General features: G+C 37.0%; 1 protein-coding gene across 13 annotated transcripts in view; it reads left to right on the top strand.

The window, feature by feature from the left end:
- Positions 1-18,359, top strand: part of SLC4A7 (solute carrier family 4 member 7) — a 92,322-nt gene that overhangs the window by 27,637 nt on the left and 46,326 nt on the right. For all 13 annotated transcript variants that reach the window (XM_069007343.1, XM_069007341.1, XM_069007344.1 and 10 more), the window contains exons 2-3: positions 6,615-6,696; positions 17,846-17,989. In XM_069007343.1, coding sequence (XP_068863444.1) covers positions 6,615-6,696; positions 17,846-17,989 — 226 coding nt within the window. The remainder of the gene's footprint in view (positions 1-6,614; positions 6,697-17,845; positions 17,990-18,359) is intronic.

Genomic DNA, 18,359 nt, shown 5'->3' with positions numbered 1-18,359 from the left:
TCCTGTGCAAAAGAGACTGTAGAAAATACAACTCAGGGGGAACCCATCAACAATATGCTTCCTATTTTAAACCTGGCAAGTGTTCTGTTTGTGAATTATTATTAATTGTGCTCTCATCTGTATATATTTAGAGTGGAAGGCCAGCTAAAAATTGTACGATGACAAAATGAGACAGGGCTCATTTATATTTGGTGCATTTTTCCTTGGCTGTTAGGTTGATGTGCTTGATTTAGAACTGGTAGTGTTTCATCACTCTGGCAACTTCTGAAGATACAGTATTGTTGTGTAGAGACTGTGCCCAAAGAACTTACTTCAAATGCATCTATAGGACCACTTGTGCAGTTCAACTAAAGTTGAGCAGTTTGATAGACTGCCTAATACCTTCACTTACTGTTATATAGAAAGAACTTCGATTTTTTTTGTATCCTGGCTGTCCTTCAAGAAGGCAGCAACTAGAGATGCCTGCCCTCCTGCCCACTGTGGGCTCATCTTACCGCTGGTTAAAAGCAGAATTAGTCTGAAAGAGAAGTAAAACAATATATTTAGAACTTAACAAGTGCTGCTGTTGTTGTTCTGCAGGTAAACCACACCAACAAGCCCTTCCTATTTACTCACTTTTAACTAAACCTGCCTGGTGCTGTGTATGGGTAGCAGTGGGAGAGCTGTGGGATAGACCTGATGATTACCTGAGGTAGAGTGATTGTCATTCAACTCTGCATACAGTATACAGAGATGGCCTTAACAAATACACTGCTTTTCTGGTTTCTTTTCTTACCACTCCAGGGTTGCTGTCTCTGATAGACTTACTCTCCTTATTTTGTGGGTCTACAACACTGGTCTTTTCTGTTTTTTACTCCCTGAAGTATTAGTTCTTATTAACTTGCAGCTCTGGGAGGTTGAATGGATAGATAGGGGGTTGTACGTGCATTCTGTAAATGGGAGATGTATTTTATTTCCTGACTACATGGAGTATTATGTGTGCCTAGAACAGAAGTGCAGGCTTCTGAAACAGACCACTCGGGAAATGTGGCTGTGAAAATGTATCATCAATTACCGTGCTGTTTCTAAATTATCCTGAACAATATATTTTAATACCTGTGTAACAAAATAAGTGAGTTTGTTTATCTATTTTTGAAAAAGGTCAGTTTTAAAATATTTTGTAGCTGTACACACACATACGTGGATACATTTGCAAAGTGAGGTTCTGTAGTTCCTCTTTGGTTACCTTTGAGATATATGGTCAAAATGAAGGTTTTAATTCCTTTTTCTAGCCAAACCTTAGTTTTTGAAGCAGAGCAGTATTGACAATCATTAATTTTTTGGTTTGTTTTTGTCACTGGAGCCTTTCTTGAAGGCTGTCATATCTGTCTTCTAAATGCAGATCCAACAAAGGAGGGCTGATAATAAAACAAGACCTGCTTTGGCTATGCTTCCTAAGGTCAGGCCACTGTTGACACTGATTCAGTTTGCACTGTTGCTGCAGGCCTCTCCTGTTGTGTCCTCTTGCAGACAGCGTGTTGATGGATGTTTTGATCCAGCTGAACTGCTCGTGGTGAAAGAAGGAAGAACAGAGTGTGAAAGGCAAAATGCACTGTGTACAAGTTCCCATGTGCTGTTATTTTAGTTGGTAAATCTATGGTCGCATGCTACAAAGGTTTGTCAGTTGGGTCTGTAAGCAGGGTGTGCTCCTGTTTTGAGAGGAATGGTTTGATGGTGCCACATTCCAGCCTAAGAGCTAAATCCTGTCTGCCAGGTCTCTTGTGCCTGCAAAAGTAGAGATGTATCTTGAGTTCTTGTGGGAAGGAGAGGAGAACTGTTTGCTTTCTCTTCAAGCCAGAGAGGTTGTGATACAGTTACAGTCACAAAGCAGTATGTAGGATCACTGGAATGGTGTATTAGATGTATTAGAATATTATGTAAAAAAGAGGTGTTAAACTGTTGGCCAGATACAGATGTATAAAGGAATAAAGTTGATATGCATACACTCCTCCCTCCCCATCCTGAGTTGGGGTTAGTTTTTGTTGGTTGGTTTTTGTGTGGTGTATTTTTTTGTCCTTTATTTGCACCTACTTCAATAAATGCTGCAGTGAAGCTTCTTTGTAGCATGAAAGTCATAATGTAATTTTTTTTTTGGGGGGGGGGTCGGGGTTGGAAGGGTGATGGTGTTTGGAGAGGTTTTTTTGTTTGTTTGTGCTCTCTCTTAAGCCCTACTTACTCATTTCCATGAGCACTAATACAGTTTCTTTTGGTGCTGCAAGTCACTCCCTAGTTCTGCTGGGGAAGAACTTTGATCTGAGGAAATGTAAATGGAGCACATAAACATTGACTTAGCTAAGTAGTGGTCTTAAATGTTGAGCTCAAATTATTCTTGACATGCTTACTGTAGATTTCAAAGGTTTACAGTTAGCTGTATCAGCCATTTATGACCACTGTGTATCACCAGAATGATTTGATTGAACTGTATTTCAAGTACCTTAAAAGTGTGCTTCTAGCAAGTTGTCTGTCTTGGAAGTGGTTATTCAGTAATGCACTTTGGCAGCGTGCCCATCTGAAATCTGTCATGTGTGTGACTGCACAAGGTTAAGTGAGTTGCATGGTGAGAAATGCTTGCAGAGATGACAGTGGAAACTTGCCTTTGGATTTAATACTCCATGCGTCATATTTGTGCTAATCCTCTACACTGCAGGTACCACATACTGCTGGAGGTTGTCAGTTCTTCCAAACTCAGTGCTTTCCTTGAAAATTCACACAATTTAGGATTGACCCTTTTTTTCAATACTACTTTTAAAAAACATGTAGCATTAATATGGTAGATATAAAAAGTGTACTGTACTAAATGATGACAAATGTTTGAGAAGGTAAATAAGTAATGTTAACAATTTCTGGTGCTTGATTTTCTGCAAAGGGGAATTACTCTTTTCTCATGGACTCAGAAAACACAATTGAAAACCAGAGGTGGCAAGAGGAATCCTACTGGGAGTCCACTGGAGCACTGAGTATTTGAAAGTATTGTCTATCTATAGCAGTAGAAAAGGGATTTCATTTTCATGCTGAGGAGAATTAGAAGGCTGATAAGACAGGTTCTGGTGTATGCAGGCACCTCTGGCTGAATATGAAGGTTTTACTGAAGGCTTGTTTCTGCAGTATGTTTGTGAGTATCCATAAATCTGGTGTTAGGAAAAAGTATACTTAGTGTAACATAATACAGTGTAGTGCATCTTAATGCAATGTGCTAGGCTTTTTATTTTTCTTTTTTTCTTTTTCCTTTGAAGTACTCTGGATTTGTTCTGTTTTTATAAATTACCATCTCCTTGTTTAAAAAAAGCAAACCAAAGGTGAAAGCTTAGTCTCTCCCTGGGGCACGTTTGTTGCCGCTTATGTTGGTTTTTTTTTTTCCCTTCTCAATTGTTCTGTCTTTTGACTGAAAATGAAAGTTACGTGCATTTTAAGTTAGTCTTGGATTTTACTTTGGCTCGTCTACATCACCTGTATTTGGGTATCTGTGGGAGTATTGTATGCAAAGTTTCACATGCAGTGAATGGTAAACTGCAGAGGAATACTTGCTTTAAGCTCCAGTCATTCTCTGCCTAAAAAAGGGAAATGGACAAGTTCTCCACAATCCCACTGTTATTTGTTTATGTAAAAAGTTCAGAAAGTAGATGAGAGAACTAAAATGGCAACTGTAAAAGTTTTCCCTCCCTTCAGTGCCTTCAACTGACATGATAGATCATCTATAATTACTGGAAATCTATGCCCTACAGACTTTATTTTTAACCAGGAAAAGGTTGCAGTTTGGAATTACTTTATAATGTATTTGAATATTTTTGATTTTTTTACCTGACCTAAGGCAAAAGTGTCTCATACTGGGATATGCTCTTGGCATCACAAAACAGGTATGTTAAATTGATGCTTTGTGTTTTTCTGAACAAAGGCTGTAAATTATATGCTTCCTTCATGTATGATATTTGCGGTTGTTAATGGTTTATTCTTGGAAGAGTCTTTGCATATGTGGAGTACTTTGAGATAGGGATAGAACGGTTTGCAATGGCATGCATGCCTTCCTGTAATCTAATCTTAAAAGACATGTTACTTTCACATGATGTGGTTTTTGAAGGCTGGTTCTATATGTATGAGTTTGGCAGAGAATCTCTTCTACTAAAGCAAAGGGTGATAAAAATTAATAACGTGACATAGGGCACACAGCAAATCCAGTTTCAAAATGTTATTGGGAGATAAAAATCTTTCCTTGTGTATTTTTCACAATGTGTATGTAGTTTTCTACTGGTATGCAGTTGTTCGTATAATCTGGAGAAAAACTTTGTCTTCCCTTTGTTGCTCAAAAACTGTGTGTTTGGCAAGATTCCAAGTGTCCTAAAAGGACTATTGGGGATGGGTGTGTTTAGGTACAGGATTTTTCAGCAGTCTGTGGCTGTAACCATGAAACTAATTGTGGAATATGTCTTGATAGCAGTTTTCCTATTACTAGGGTTTTTTTTTCCACTCACATATAAAAAAACCATGTAAGGTATTTTAGAGGATTTGTAATTCTTCCATCTCTTTCCATCTCTACTTGGAGTATTATGGTAACCTGCAGTGTTGCTGTGTATGTCTGTTTCTGTGAACTGGACTGTGCTACAGTATGCTCGATTTTGGTGTGTAAGAGACAGGAATATACTATTTCTCCCCATACTCCGCTCCCGTCTTATTACCATGACACTTAAAAGATTTCTGCCGCTACTTTATTAATAAAGTACAGGATTTTGATTTTTCTAACCTGCATGCAAAACTCTACTGTCACTACAATGCAGCAGCAGTGACAAGTTAGGTTATGGTCTAATGCCTTTCTTGAAAACCCTGTTTTCAGGGACACAGCTCAGAATCTACTTTTATTCAGTTTTCAGAGGTTTATTCTGCCATGTGCTACTCTTTTCTCTTGTATTTTTACTTATTTACATAGTGCCTGCTGCTTTTGGTTTTTTTTATGTGGTCTAGCTGCATCTAACCTTTTTTTAAACCTCATTAGAATTTTTCTCCCAGCATGAGGTGCTTGTCATCTTCGTATTCTTTAGTTAATAGTTAAATATTTAGATTTTTTATGTGTATGCGTACACAATATACTATAACAAAGACATTTTTTGTTAAGATCAAGGAGTCCTGTGTTGAAAAAAATTTTTTTGAGGGTGGGAGTTGATACAGTATGTTTTAGCTTGTAACTGTTACACACAGGTATGTTGTTTTTCATCCTTGCCACTTTCCTGTGAGGTGACAAACTTGTTCTATATATAAAGAAATTGCATAATTCTAAGACCAAAGTTTAAGTGAATGTCAACACTGTTAGAGTTCCCAGTTCCTGTAAGACTCCTGATTTAGGCTTCTGTTTTTCCCTTATGAAACCATTATCACAGATCTTCTTTGGATTGATGTAAATGCAGCAGATTGATGTAAATGCTGCTAGAAGCAGTGACCAAACAGATAAACTTGTGGTGGATCTAGCTGTCATATGGGCACAAGAGAAGTCACTTCGGTGAGCTGATCCAATGGAAAACTAATCAAGTTATTACCAAACAAAAAAAAAATCTAAAAGATTTGTTGTTTAAGCGTTTTTTACCTGACTTCATGATGGTTAGGTCTGACTTAAAGAAAAAAGTGTGTGCCCAAGGGAGCAGAAAGAGGAGGGATGGTAATCTTTAGCACTTAGCCTTGCCCTTATACTTGGATATAAAACCTTTAGGCAGTCATTCTTTTGGAGAACCAGCTCTGTGAGGAGACTGTAATTTGTGAGTTGTGAAAAGTGCACTTTATTCTAAGGAATGCAAACAAAAAATGGAGAAAGACAACTTTAATGTTGTTTTGATGTCAAGTCTGAGATGGGCTTGAGATTTCTACTACTCAGTTACTTCATTTTGGTCAAGACTGGGCAAAAGGCGGTTTTAAGGTCTGCTTTAGTGATGTGCTAAATATGATTGGAGGACATGTTCAGAGATAAGGCTATATCTATTTCAAATACTGTGGTGTGGTTTCAGTAGTAATGGAAGCAGAATAGGTCTGCTTGAAACTGCTGTTTTTTAACTCTGTGGGTAAAAAAAAAGTGAATTAGGTTAATAAGCTGGCTGTTGAAACCTGAATGAAGCAGTTATTTTGATATTTCCAGAGTTGTTGATCTAGGAAAGACCTTAGGTGGGTAACCTAACCTTTTTGCTTCCCCTTTGTTCCAAAAAGCTTCTTATTTGTGCTGGAAAATCTCACACAGGAATTGTCCCCTAAAGAGAAGAGCTTGAGATCTCTCAATATTAACTTCTGTATCTTTTTATAAATTTACCAGTTATTTTATTGAAGTAGATTGATTGCTGTTGAATAAAAAACTAAAAGAATACTGCACTTTTGAAATGTGTGTCCTGGTTGTTGATACAATGAAATCAAGAGCATTGCAGAAGGAAATGTTATGGTATTTAGCCTATCTGTTGATTTATTCTCTTTTTCTTTCAATACAGGGTAATGAAAGATTGGATGGGTAGGTTTTCAGTGCCGACATACAGTTTCAGAGCATACTTAGGAATTTGGGAAAAAAATAGTTCTATTTAGTTTTAACTTAACTTTGTGTCTTGTTTCTTCAGGGTCATGATGAAGAAGCTGTTGTGGATATGGGCAAAATCAGCTCTACTATCAACACAAATTTTGAGAAAGAAGAACTAGAGAGTAAGTTTGTGGTCGTTTTCTGTTTGCTTAACATGCATCTTTTGACTAGGGATAAAAGGTGAATTTTCCTTGCCTAAAAGGAATCAAAATTTTATGGCTATCATGAAATTATGGGAGTAAAACTAGTGAAAAGGCAGAGGTGACCTGCCCTGTTTTTTTGTCTCTGTGCATGCTGGTAAATATCCACTGTTCTAATCTGTTACCAAAAGAAAAAAAAAATATCGAAACTTTCCAAGGAAAGCTTGCTTCTTAGACTTAGGTTTGAAAAAATTATTGCTGTTGGTAAGTAATTTTCCAGGATGAATGATGTCAAGTTCTGCAGAATTAAAAGTCAGGAAACAGGGGTCATGAGGGAGATGTTTGTTTTCTTTTCTGAAAGTTAAGTATCCTTGTGATTGTGGTCATGCACTTCAAATACTGAAAGTCTGAACAGACATATAACTGTCCTTCTGGTTCCATAGTAAACTGTACATTCCACAATCTGATGTCAGTAAAGCATTATGGTAGTCTTCATTATTTGACTTGGGATCCCACATTTAGCAAAAAAAATAGCAGCAGTTTAGTTTTATATAGCAGAATGTAAAATCAGATATTTCATCTAAGACATGCCTTCTTTTCTTACTTGAAAACAAATTAGTTTGGCATGAGGATTCATGAATGCTATTTAATGAATGAGGAAAAGACTACGGAGATCCAGTGTTAAAATCTTCATTATTTGCCTTTTGCATGGAATGCTCTGAAACTTAATTAACATTTGTAGAATACTAGAAGGCAGTAGATTCACTGAGTTGTACTGTAACTGCTTCATCACACTGGAGAACCATAATGGCAGCAGTTTCTGGCTAAGAAAAGTTGGTTTAGGTTGCTGTCATGTTTTTCTCATACTATGATGTAACAGGAGACAGTTTAAAGTGATTGAAGTTGTTTGCTGCTGTTGCACTCTTGCTCTGTTCCTGTCATTCTACTACTGTTTTCTGTCTTGTGCTAGCACTTCTGTTGGCCTGACCAAACCAGAAGCCTGGCTACATGTGTTAAGTCATCAGAAAATGTAACAGTCTGACAAAGGAAGATGGTAAAGATCTCAGCCAAAATGCCACACAGATGGGTATGTGCCAGAGCTGAGCAGAGGAAGGAAGTCTGGATGTGAGGCTAAGAGGTGCAGCAGTGGAGGCTGTGACAATGCCAATTTAGATGCGGTTCTGCTGTAGGGAGACCACTGCCTTGGCTGTTTCTGCAGTTAAATCTTCAGTGCAGATTTAAGCTGTCTCCTGCTTAATTTCCTTGTCTTACTTTTCTCAGGGGACGACCCAGAAAAAGCACGTGTATGTTTTGCAGGGAGGCAGGGGTTAAGGGGAAGCAGGCATCCAGCTGGAGTAGTGTTCAAGGCAGCAGCCTTAGCAGCTGTAATACCTCGACCACAAAGAATGACATGGGAATGTGCAGCCAGATCACTTCCCCAGTCTCTTTCGGAGCACATTCTTGTAGGAGTGCTTCAGCTCCTACGACACTGTAGTTAAACAAGATACTTGGTGGGAAGGCAGCGGGGTTCAGGCTGCTTGAGGCAATTTAAGCACTTGGCTGACTGCTATGGAAAATACCCCTGTCTTACCCATAGTGAAAGAGTAGATGAAGGTGAAATGTAGACTGCTGTCCAATGAGCAATTGAGTCAACATAAGCGCTTTTGAAAGGAGGAGTTGAGATCTCACTTATCCTCACCTTGCTCTTAGCCATGCAGCCTTTTCTTTTCTTTTGCTCCCTTACTCATTCTGGAGTGGCCCAGTGTTTGTGTCTCAATGCAAGAGGGGGCTGGCTATACAGATGTTGAACAAACAACTAATAAGAAATACCGGACAAGAAAAATGTTTTCCAGTAGGATTATCACAGACCTGAAGTTGCATATGAGCGGATATTTTCACACATAAGTAGGAATTGTTCTTGGTGTTCACATGTATTTTTAGTATCTTGTATATTTGTAATAATTTAATTTTTTATTGGTGGAATGGGACAAGGGAGGTGTGCAGCCTATCGTTTGACTTTTATCAAAGTGAAAACTATTCCAAAGTAAGAACAGAAGGTTTTTCCTTTATGAAGGAGAAAAAGGTATGTGTGATTGTTCAACTCATATAGTTATGGTCTCAGAGATTCTTCAAATTCAGGGTGTTTTAGAGGATAAATGTATGTGAACTTACAGCTCTGTTTAAGAGTTCATTATTTGTAAGTTATTATGGTGAAAGTAGGTATGTGGAATTTTTAGATTTTGTTTTTAATTCTGGTATTAAGATACTACAAGGGGAGAAATGGGATTGCTGTCTGCAAGCAGTAAAACAATTCCAACGAGTATTGTTTTTCATTTCTGACATGAACATTTTCTTGTAGGCTTGGGAAGACCTGTATTAAAGCATCAGGCATTGGAAGTGTTTTAAGACTTTAAACTATTTCGGTCTAGTCTTTCGATATGTGTTTCTGGTGACTTGAAAAGGAGTTCTAGGAATTTTGAACCTTTAGAGAAGTGTGCATCGATGTACTTTCAAGGAGACTCACCAAGCAATGAATTGAGTTCATCTATGGTGTGAAGCACCACACCTTTTAGAGCCCACATGGACAGGTGATACTTAACCACTTTAAAGCATGTGCAAACTAATGTTGATAGCCTTGATACTGTAGAAGGCATAATTTTGCTATTAATACTAAAGGGAAAGTTTCTTGGTGTTGTCAGTATTGGATACTTGTATTTTCTGGAAATTTTGTGATGAAATACTAACGGAAAGAGAAATAAATGCTTAAGGGGAAAATAGATCTTGGACTTGGAGTTTCTCAAGCTCTGTATTCTATTTATGGTGGCTGACAGAGTGTGGTACCTGTCTGGAGTGACAGTGTTTAGGTTAGAAAGGTTAGGTGGAGGCTGCTTGTTTTGTAACACTCTTCCCATAAAAGAGGAGTGGTCAGAGATGGTAAACTGCAATTGTGGGCAGACTGTGTCTGTACTAAATAAAGGTACTGCACTTTTCTGAAGCTGTAAGGCCTTATTTTGAATCAACAAATGTCAGTTTACAGAAGAGCTAGAAAGCGGAATAACATCTTAAAATAACCTTTTTAAAGAGCACCTAATGTTCTTAACTTGATGCCAGGCTTTTTGAGCTGCAGTGAATGAGAATAATAACAAGCCAGGAGTTGGAAGTAAGGCAGGAATATTAATGGCAGAGGTATTTAATGAGATCTTGTAAAAGGTATTTTTCTGTTAAATGATGTGTAAAGAAAACTTTCTTAAACTTCTGTTAAAATGTCTGTCATGATACTACCAGGATGCATCTTTTAAAATGTGTAGCTACTTTTCAACCTTGTTTTGAGGATACGTTTACTAGATACAGTTTAAGGGAAAAGGGATACATTCTGTTACTCTTAGCAGACATAGCAAAGATAAGAAGGTTACACATAACAGAGGTTTTGTTCCAGAAACAGTCTTGAGGTCAGGAATGTGTGTCTTGGTAGACTACTTTTCTGTGGCATAAATCCAAGCACCAGCTTTCAAGAGTTAAGATGGTTTAATAGCTATCTACTGTCACATTATCCTGTGGCAGGTGTAAGTAATGCTTACATTTTAAGTGACCCTATTATCTCTTATACCTTGATGAGCCTTAATTTTTATTTAAGAAAAGAGCTGTGGTTTTCACTTAATCTTAGTTGACAAGGACAGGTAATCAAATAATCCTGTATTTTTTCCCCTCTGTAGGTGAATAGTGTGTATCTAAGTAGAAAATTTGCTGTACAAGTGTTTTGCAATTTAAAACTTTTTAAAAGTGTTTGATGTAAACTGTCCTAATGTTTTTTTTCCCCAAACTTCTTTTATTTGAGAGAGCAATATGTAATGTTTTTGTTACGACTGCATCAGAAATTTTATAAAAGGACAGCTAACTGCTAACTATAATAGTTTTATAATCTGAAACATGCATAAAATTATTATTAAAGTAATAAGGTCATAAAACTAAAGTTTTACCCAACAGCATGAACTGAAACTTAAAACTTGCAGTAAACTTGATAGCCCCTGATCATTCAAATATAAAAAATTTTGAGATGAGGCAGAAGAAATAGACTACTTGATTCTGCAACCTATTACTTCTTGATGACTTTTCATAACATTTACCCTTTTTTAATCCCTTAAAAATCAGTTGTTCCAAAAATTGACTAAACTTTGTGCCTTGTTGGATATTAGAATTATTTCCGAATGGATGATTTCTCCATTTGCAGTTCACTGAAAGTTAGGGTTTCATAGCAGTTTAAGCTTTTAAAGTGTGAGGGGTACCTTTTTTTTAATTTACAAAATAAGAATTAAAAAAAGGAGAGAGTTTGAGTTTTTCTCGGGAAGGGGTAACCCTTCTATGAAGCAAGATTCCTTCTGTAATGTTTTTCATATCTTAAAATATCAGTAGATGCAGTTGGCAAACCAATCAGTTTAAGCACTTGTACAAGAGAGGGGTATGATCAAATTCGTAATGACAATGTATTTGTGACCTATTGATGAAGTCAGAAAATTTTCTTTGCAAAAGTTTCTTATGAAATACTTTACATGAACAGTGTTATGAATGTGGAAGCCTTGTGTCTTTACCAGGGGAGTGGGAACTGATGATCTTTAAGATCCCTTCCAACCCAAACCATTCTGTGGTTTTATGTTGTATTCAGTGGACAAAGGGCTAGTCTTGAATCTTAACGGGACTTCCTCTTGAGTTGCTTGTTTCTAGGTTTTCTCTCCTCCAACAGAAACAGCTCTTTGAAATTATCTTATTTGTGTATCCTTTTTCCTGAGCTCTGCTGCAGAGACAGGCTGGACCAAGGATCTTGAGCTCAGATAAAGCGTGGGGCCCAGCTCTGGTCTGGCTTGGCTGTGCAGTGCAGGGACAGCTCATCTTCCCTCCCATGGGGACCAAGGGCTGGCTCCTTTCCCAGGCGAGGAAGGTCGGTGCTGGCAGTGAGCCACAGGTGGAAGTCTGTGCCAGAATCCCTGTGTGGCACTGCCACCCGGCACTAAGCTTTTCCTATTACTGATCCTACCTGCGTGTCTAATGTAATTACTCATAATGCCTTCTTGAATATTGTTGATTGTGTCAAAGAGAAATATTCAGTGCATTTTTCTCTGTGACTGCCCCTACGAACTCATTTCGTTTTAAGTCAGGAAAAAAATCACTTCTATTTGTAATGAGAAATCTGGCATTTACTGCTTCTGTAATATGCCAATTTTTGTCATGTAGTGAGAAAACACTCTTCCTGAACTGCTTTACCCTCTTCTATGCTTACTATGGTTTGGGATTATGCTTCTCAGTTTTATCAGTTCAAGTGTAAAGAGTGTATCTCAGTTAGACCTAATTGCTAGGAACAGCAGGAGGTTTCAGAGTACAGCCCAGGAGGTGTAATGGATTCTTAAATACTCTGTATTGTGAAGAACCTTTGAGTTCCAGTTGCGGCATGTAGCTATCCCTTGAAAAAATTTTCTTTACTTCTTTCTGCAGGTTCAGTTAGAAAATTTTATCTCAAATGTTTAATTCTGAGAGTGAGAGATAGCTCTTGCCAAATAGTTTCTTTAACAAGAAGAATCCTTGGTAATTAAAGGACTTCTTAGTAGTCAATTCATGCATGGAAGACCAAGATTATACTAAAATATTTTATATTCACTTTTGATACATTGATTCCATAGAAAATAATTTGGCTCTTTCTTGGGAATGTGCATGAAGTTCATAAAATAAATGAAAAATGTTGTTTGTTTTGAAATATTTACTTTCTTATGCCAATAACTTCACTATCAATACCAATTTGTGCATTTTATTGCACCCTTCAGAAATAGGGCATTATTTTTAATTAGAAAATTAGCATAGCAGAAGTGTTTTTAGTGTATTAGTGAATTGAGTAATTTTTCATTATCAATAAACAAGGGGGGGGGGTGCGTGTATGTGCAGAGGCATTGTTCTTGTTCCTTAAGTTTTACCAGAACCGAGAATATTTGGAGAAGTCCTATGGGTTGTGAAGTTTTTAAGAGCAAGAAATGACACTTTTGTTCTCACTCTTACTTCTTCCATCCACCTGGAATGGTCTTGTGACAGAAAATGTCTCAAGAAGTTGTGCTCGTAGATTGCATTGAGCTTATTTTTGTGCATACAAGTACTCTCTGTGATGTAAGGGAAATTAATACCAAGGAATGAGATGCAGTGTTCCAGATCTTTCCTACTAGGGTAATGCATTTGGAGATGTGAGTTAAGGCATCAAACAGCTGGATTTCTTCCTCATTTTATGATCTTGAGGAACAGATTAGGATCTCTCCTGCAGATGCTCCAGTTTTTCCATGCTGGAACACTCCATGCTAGGACAAGATAGATTATGACATTATTTAGTTAAAGAAAGGCTTCTGTAGAAAATAAATTATCCATCTTCAGATTATTATTTGAAGATTTTCAGAAAAAATAGTTAATTCTTGTCACAGAGTTTTAGTCTTCAGCAGACTTGAGAGCTTATCGAGAAGATGGAGTCAAGTCACACTGGTGCATTGTGAGAGGGTGATGCTCTATCAAAATGCTATATTGGAAGTGATATTTGGATATTAGGACATTTTTTTTTCAGGTAGTGTGCTGCTGTAGATTGGTATAGGTTGCCCAGATAGGCTGTAGAGCATATATCCTTAAAAATACAAAAAGGATGGCGGTCATCCTAACTAAATTGATCAAAACCATGGCTTCAGCTTTGAAGTTGGCTGTACTTTGAGCAAGATTGGACTAAGTAGCTCATGTCCAAATGGTCCTTACATCCATTATTAATATATGATCACTATTAGTTCAAATTTCTAAGTAACAGAATTTGAGAATCGACATAGATATAAACTCAATTTTCTTTGCTTTTCCGTGTTAAGATGGAGAACACTATCCTTTCTATGAAGCTTAGAAGGCATTAAGCCAAAGAAAAGAGAAGGTTCTGTGTGGAATTGTATTTAAAGCCTTGCGACATCAAGGCATTTTTGGATACATGTTTTTGATCTCTCTCATACTTCAGAAGTCTTCTATTACCATTTTCATAGGTGCTCTGGCAAGAAATCAGGCAACTTGGAGCATTTTCTTTCCTCTAAATGTTATAAGACTTTACCCAAACTGACTTTTGGAGTGAGACCAACCATGTGATTGGGGATCAGCCATGTGATGGAGACACGTTGCAAGTTCCTAACATTTAAGTTTGTTTCATATCGATAAAGGCCTTAAGTAGTAAATACTCTCAGTGGATTTGAACAGCTAAGCTTGGATAAAGTCATGCTGGATTAAAATGAGCAATTATCTCTTGAGCTTTGTATTACTAAATTTAGTATTGAGCAGTTTACTAATTCAATTGATTATTGGTTTATAGTAATTCTGTAAGAAGCTTTGTTTGAAAGTGGTACTGTGCTACAGACATTTACGTGAATAAAGCTTTGAAGGTCACATAATGTATCTTTTGAACTTTTAAAAACAATATTCAAGTAAAAGATTGTGTTCCTTTTAAAAATAACATCCAGTACTAGCAACTTGAATCCCAGCCTTTTTAGAGTTAAATTTTTCTCCACTACTTCCACTGATATTATATTAATTTTACATTACTTGTCTTTCTTGCAGGTGTATTTTTTTATTTTGTTTTTTGGCCAGCCTGAAGAATATCATAAGTTGTTTGACCCAGTTCATTGGGAATGAAGGAAAAAAAATGGCCATGGTTTTGTTTTGTTTTGCTTTTCCTTGTAAATTGTATTTATAAGTAAATCTTTGTCTGTCCATCTGCAAACATTATTACTCCTATCTGAATAACGAAACTTAAGGAAACACAGACCTGCTCAGTGCAGCAGTCTTATTTTTAGAACGCTTCTCAGTGCTTTGCTTTGTTAAGTTAGAATTAAAGTTAAGCTTGTCTGATTTTTATTATCTAGTTTTGTCCCATCTTTGGAGTTGAATATGCCTGTAACATGTTTTTGGGTAATCATGGCAGTATACTCAACAGCAGTAGTTTCAGATTTTCTTGGTAGTACTTGAAATGTCGTTATGAATGAAGGTCCCTTTTCTTAAGGAACAGTCAGGTGCACTCATAAGCTGCTGTTGCAATAAGTAAAATTTTCTTGGTTAGTCTATTGTACTGTCACACCGACTGCTTGCTGTGAAAGAGAAAAAAAAATTCAGAGGCTCTTTGTCAACATTAGGTTTTTTCTTGAAGTTACTCTGATAGGATTATATTGGATTGTGATCCATTTTACTTAATAAACGCTGAAAATCATCTTGCTCATCACCATTTCATATTAGCCCCAAAATACCATTGCAGATGTAGCAGTCTGAACACTTTGCATATACAGAAGTGCTTTGGGGAAGGTATTCTTGGTTTACATTTGCCTGCAAGACTGTGTCTATGTGAGGTAATAGTCATACAGTGGTCATTTTTGGGCAGTGTGGGCTGAAGGGTAGGATAATCCATGGCTAGACTGTTCTGTGTCTCTGTGAGACCCTTGTTTGTTTGGGTAGTGAGAAAATGCTTCCTTTAAGTCTTCCTTTTGGAGTTGAAAAGCAGTATCAAACGTTGTAGGTTGTGGACTGACTGGGTTACTAACTTGGCAGTGCCTGCTTGGTGTGCTTCAGGCAGCTATGAGGCACCTGGACACGATTCTGTGGTTCTGTCATAGTAAAAGCCATTTGCTATGGACACAGGTTGTTTAAAAACACCTTCTGTTTGTTGCTTATTTCACTTCAGTTTTCCATAGCTTTTACTTTTATCTTTCCAACGTATCTGCTCTCCTCCAAACATTTCTACTGGAAAAAAAAAAAATTCTGTCTCAGTGCAATTATGTAAAAGGAGATAGACTCTTTGTTTGCTTCTTCCACCTCTCCTCCATGCAGCAACATGGTCTTTGATTAAGGAAATGATCACACTATTAAAAATGCCAATTTTTGCAATAGCAAGGTGCATTGTTTAAGATGGAGATCCTTGGAAAATCTGTGAGAAATTTTTGTCTTTAATTTGGGGACACAGCAAGAGACCAAAATGTGGAAGTCCCTGTTTCTCAGGGAGTAAAATCCTGAGCAGTTTCATATTCCTGCAAGGTTGTTTTTTTTTTTTTTTCCTTGGGGTGCAGTGATCAAAACATGCTTAAAACAGTCTTACTAACAGTCCTAAAACAAGTAATCATATAAAATGCTCTATTACTAGAAGTATGCTAGAGTTTCTCTTAGGAAGAAATAGTTCCTGCAAAAAATCCAACACTTTGGCAACAAACAGAACTGTTCAAGTGTGTATATAAACTGTAGTTTGATACTTGCTAATTGAATATATAAAATAAAACAGACACCGTAATGGGCATTGTAACAGCCTTTGCATTGAGTGGTGGCTCACTCTGTTGCAGCTTTGAGAGTGGGATGTGGTGAGTAATGCAGTTATTTTTGAATCTCATACTTTTGCTTTCCCTATGCATATGATTATTGTATTGCTATGGCATCAACAACATGACCATTGTTAATGATGCCCCCGATCATATTGTATACCAAGTGTAGTGATTTATGTTTAGATCACATGGGCATTGATTTCTTTGGCAATTGCATTGTGCATAGCAGTCATGGAGGGCAGAGGTCAGGCTGCTGGGCAGTGGCTGGGTATTGTTGCTGGAAGAAGCTCACAAAAGACAGTCTCTCTCTATAAATAGGACTGAGTGTTTTGAGAAATTAATCTTTTCCACTCTTACATGGAAATGAATAGCTTTTAATATGCTTAATTTCAGATTTGATCATAGTGCCAGTCAGTTGACTCTAATTAAACTAGTGTTGGAAGTGTGTCAAGAATTGTGTCTTGTTACGTGAAAAGGAATCTTTGACCAAATTAATTAAATATTGAACTTACTCATATTAATAATGACTTTCGCTTGTATTTTTAGTCATGTAGCACTGTAAAAATACACAAAACTTCTATAAGGCAGTATCTTTTTGGACTTAGGGATTCTTTTTTTGGGAAATAAGTTTGATATCTTACCACTTTTTGCTTCTTTAAAGCTCTGTAATAACTAGGAATTTTCAGTATCTTTAATCTAGTATATGTGTGCTATGCACACAAATATATGTCCATGTATGTGTACAGTCACTAGGGCTTGCCTGCATAATGTAAATCTGCTGAATTTGCATCTAAGAGCTGGAAGACCACTTCCTTTTCCTTTGGTTAATGTCTGTCTTCTGTAATAACTCTTCAGCACCATGAAACAGAGTATTTAGTGTTAGAGTTAATTTGTCTCTTCCTGAGATTGTTTGTTTAAATAGGAATTGAAAAGGCTATTGTATATGCTATCTCCGTTACAGGAGACATAGTATTAATATGTTCATAACAGTCAGTTGATTGATTTCTTTTGCTAAGATGTTGATGCTAGTGTTGCCTTAATGTGAAAGGTCAAAGTAAAAACAAGACGTTGAAAGTACATGTTTTAAAGAAGCAGTATGTATTCACTTGAGGATGTGCTCCTAAATTTATTAAAAAGTTCCAGAATAGGAAAAAACCCCACCCCAGCCTCTTTGTAAGTTATTTGAAGTGTCGACATACTTTTCAAAATAGAAGTTACTTTTATGTTCCTGATAATTAATGGTATAATCAAGCATCACTTTCATTGTGATGTGTTATGCGCTACTTGAGGAAATATTGGCAGCTCTTCCAAGGAGAGAAAACTACTTGCAGACTCTAAACCAAGGGTAGTTTCTTAATGAAGTCAATAAGCTGAACCAGGAGATTATTTTACCATTCTTACAAGTGTCCTGATACGAATTCCTGCAAGAAAAGAGGAATACAATATAATTTCTCTGCCTTGGCCTCATGTTTATTAAGTAGCTGCTTTCAGTGTTACAGGCCAAGCTTGTACTTCTGTATTACTTATACTTGTACTATCTGTATTATTTCACAACTGAATTCTTAAACTGAATAAGAATATGACCTAATTAATCAGAGAAATGAATCTAGTACTAGTTCCTTGACACTCTGGAAGGACAGAAAAGAAATGCTTATGGTAGTTCACTAAAGGTAATTTTGTCAAGTGCTTTTGGATTTCTATTTCTTAAACCCCTTGCCTTTAGATACTAAGTTTTATCAGTAGGTAATTTTTTGTTTACTTTTGTGCTTTTAAACTTTCTTGAAAAGGCCACAGAGCTGTGTATATTGGAGTTCACGTCCCACTTGGAAAGCCAGGCCGTCGGCGGCATAGACATCGTGGGCACAGGCACCACAGAAGAAAAAAAGAAAAAGAAACTGATAGAGAGGATGGCCGAGAATCTCCATCATATGGTAAGAAATTTGTTGTTCTTTGTGTTTCCTGAAAATAAACTTGTAGTAGCTACTCTGTACTTAAATATTGTTTGTTTTGTGCTATTTCTTTTATTCTCACTGTAATTAATGTCTTTCTGTGTACAATCAGACAAGGATTTTGTGGTTGTGTTTTATCTAAGTCAGAAGCTGTTGGACTTGGTCCAGCTGTCTGCATGAATGTTCAGCAGCCTGCACTGAATAGGTTAGACTAGAGCTTTGTAATGCTCTTCTGTAGCATGAAAGTCTGTGTTATTTAAATTAGACACCTTTTTTCAGATTGTGTAGTCGTGTATGCTTCTTCCACTGATTTTTGAAAGTAAGCATGTAACTGTGAAAAGCAGCATTTGCC

This window comes from Aphelocoma coerulescens, chromosome 2 (genome assembly GCF_041296385.1).
Source record: "Aphelocoma coerulescens isolate FSJ_1873_10779 chromosome 2, UR_Acoe_1.0, whole genome shotgun sequence".
In the NCBI taxonomy this organism is placed as follows: domain Eukaryota; kingdom Metazoa; phylum Chordata; class Aves; order Passeriformes; family Corvidae; genus Aphelocoma; species Aphelocoma coerulescens.
This window is presented reverse-complemented; position numbering and strand designations above follow the sequence as displayed.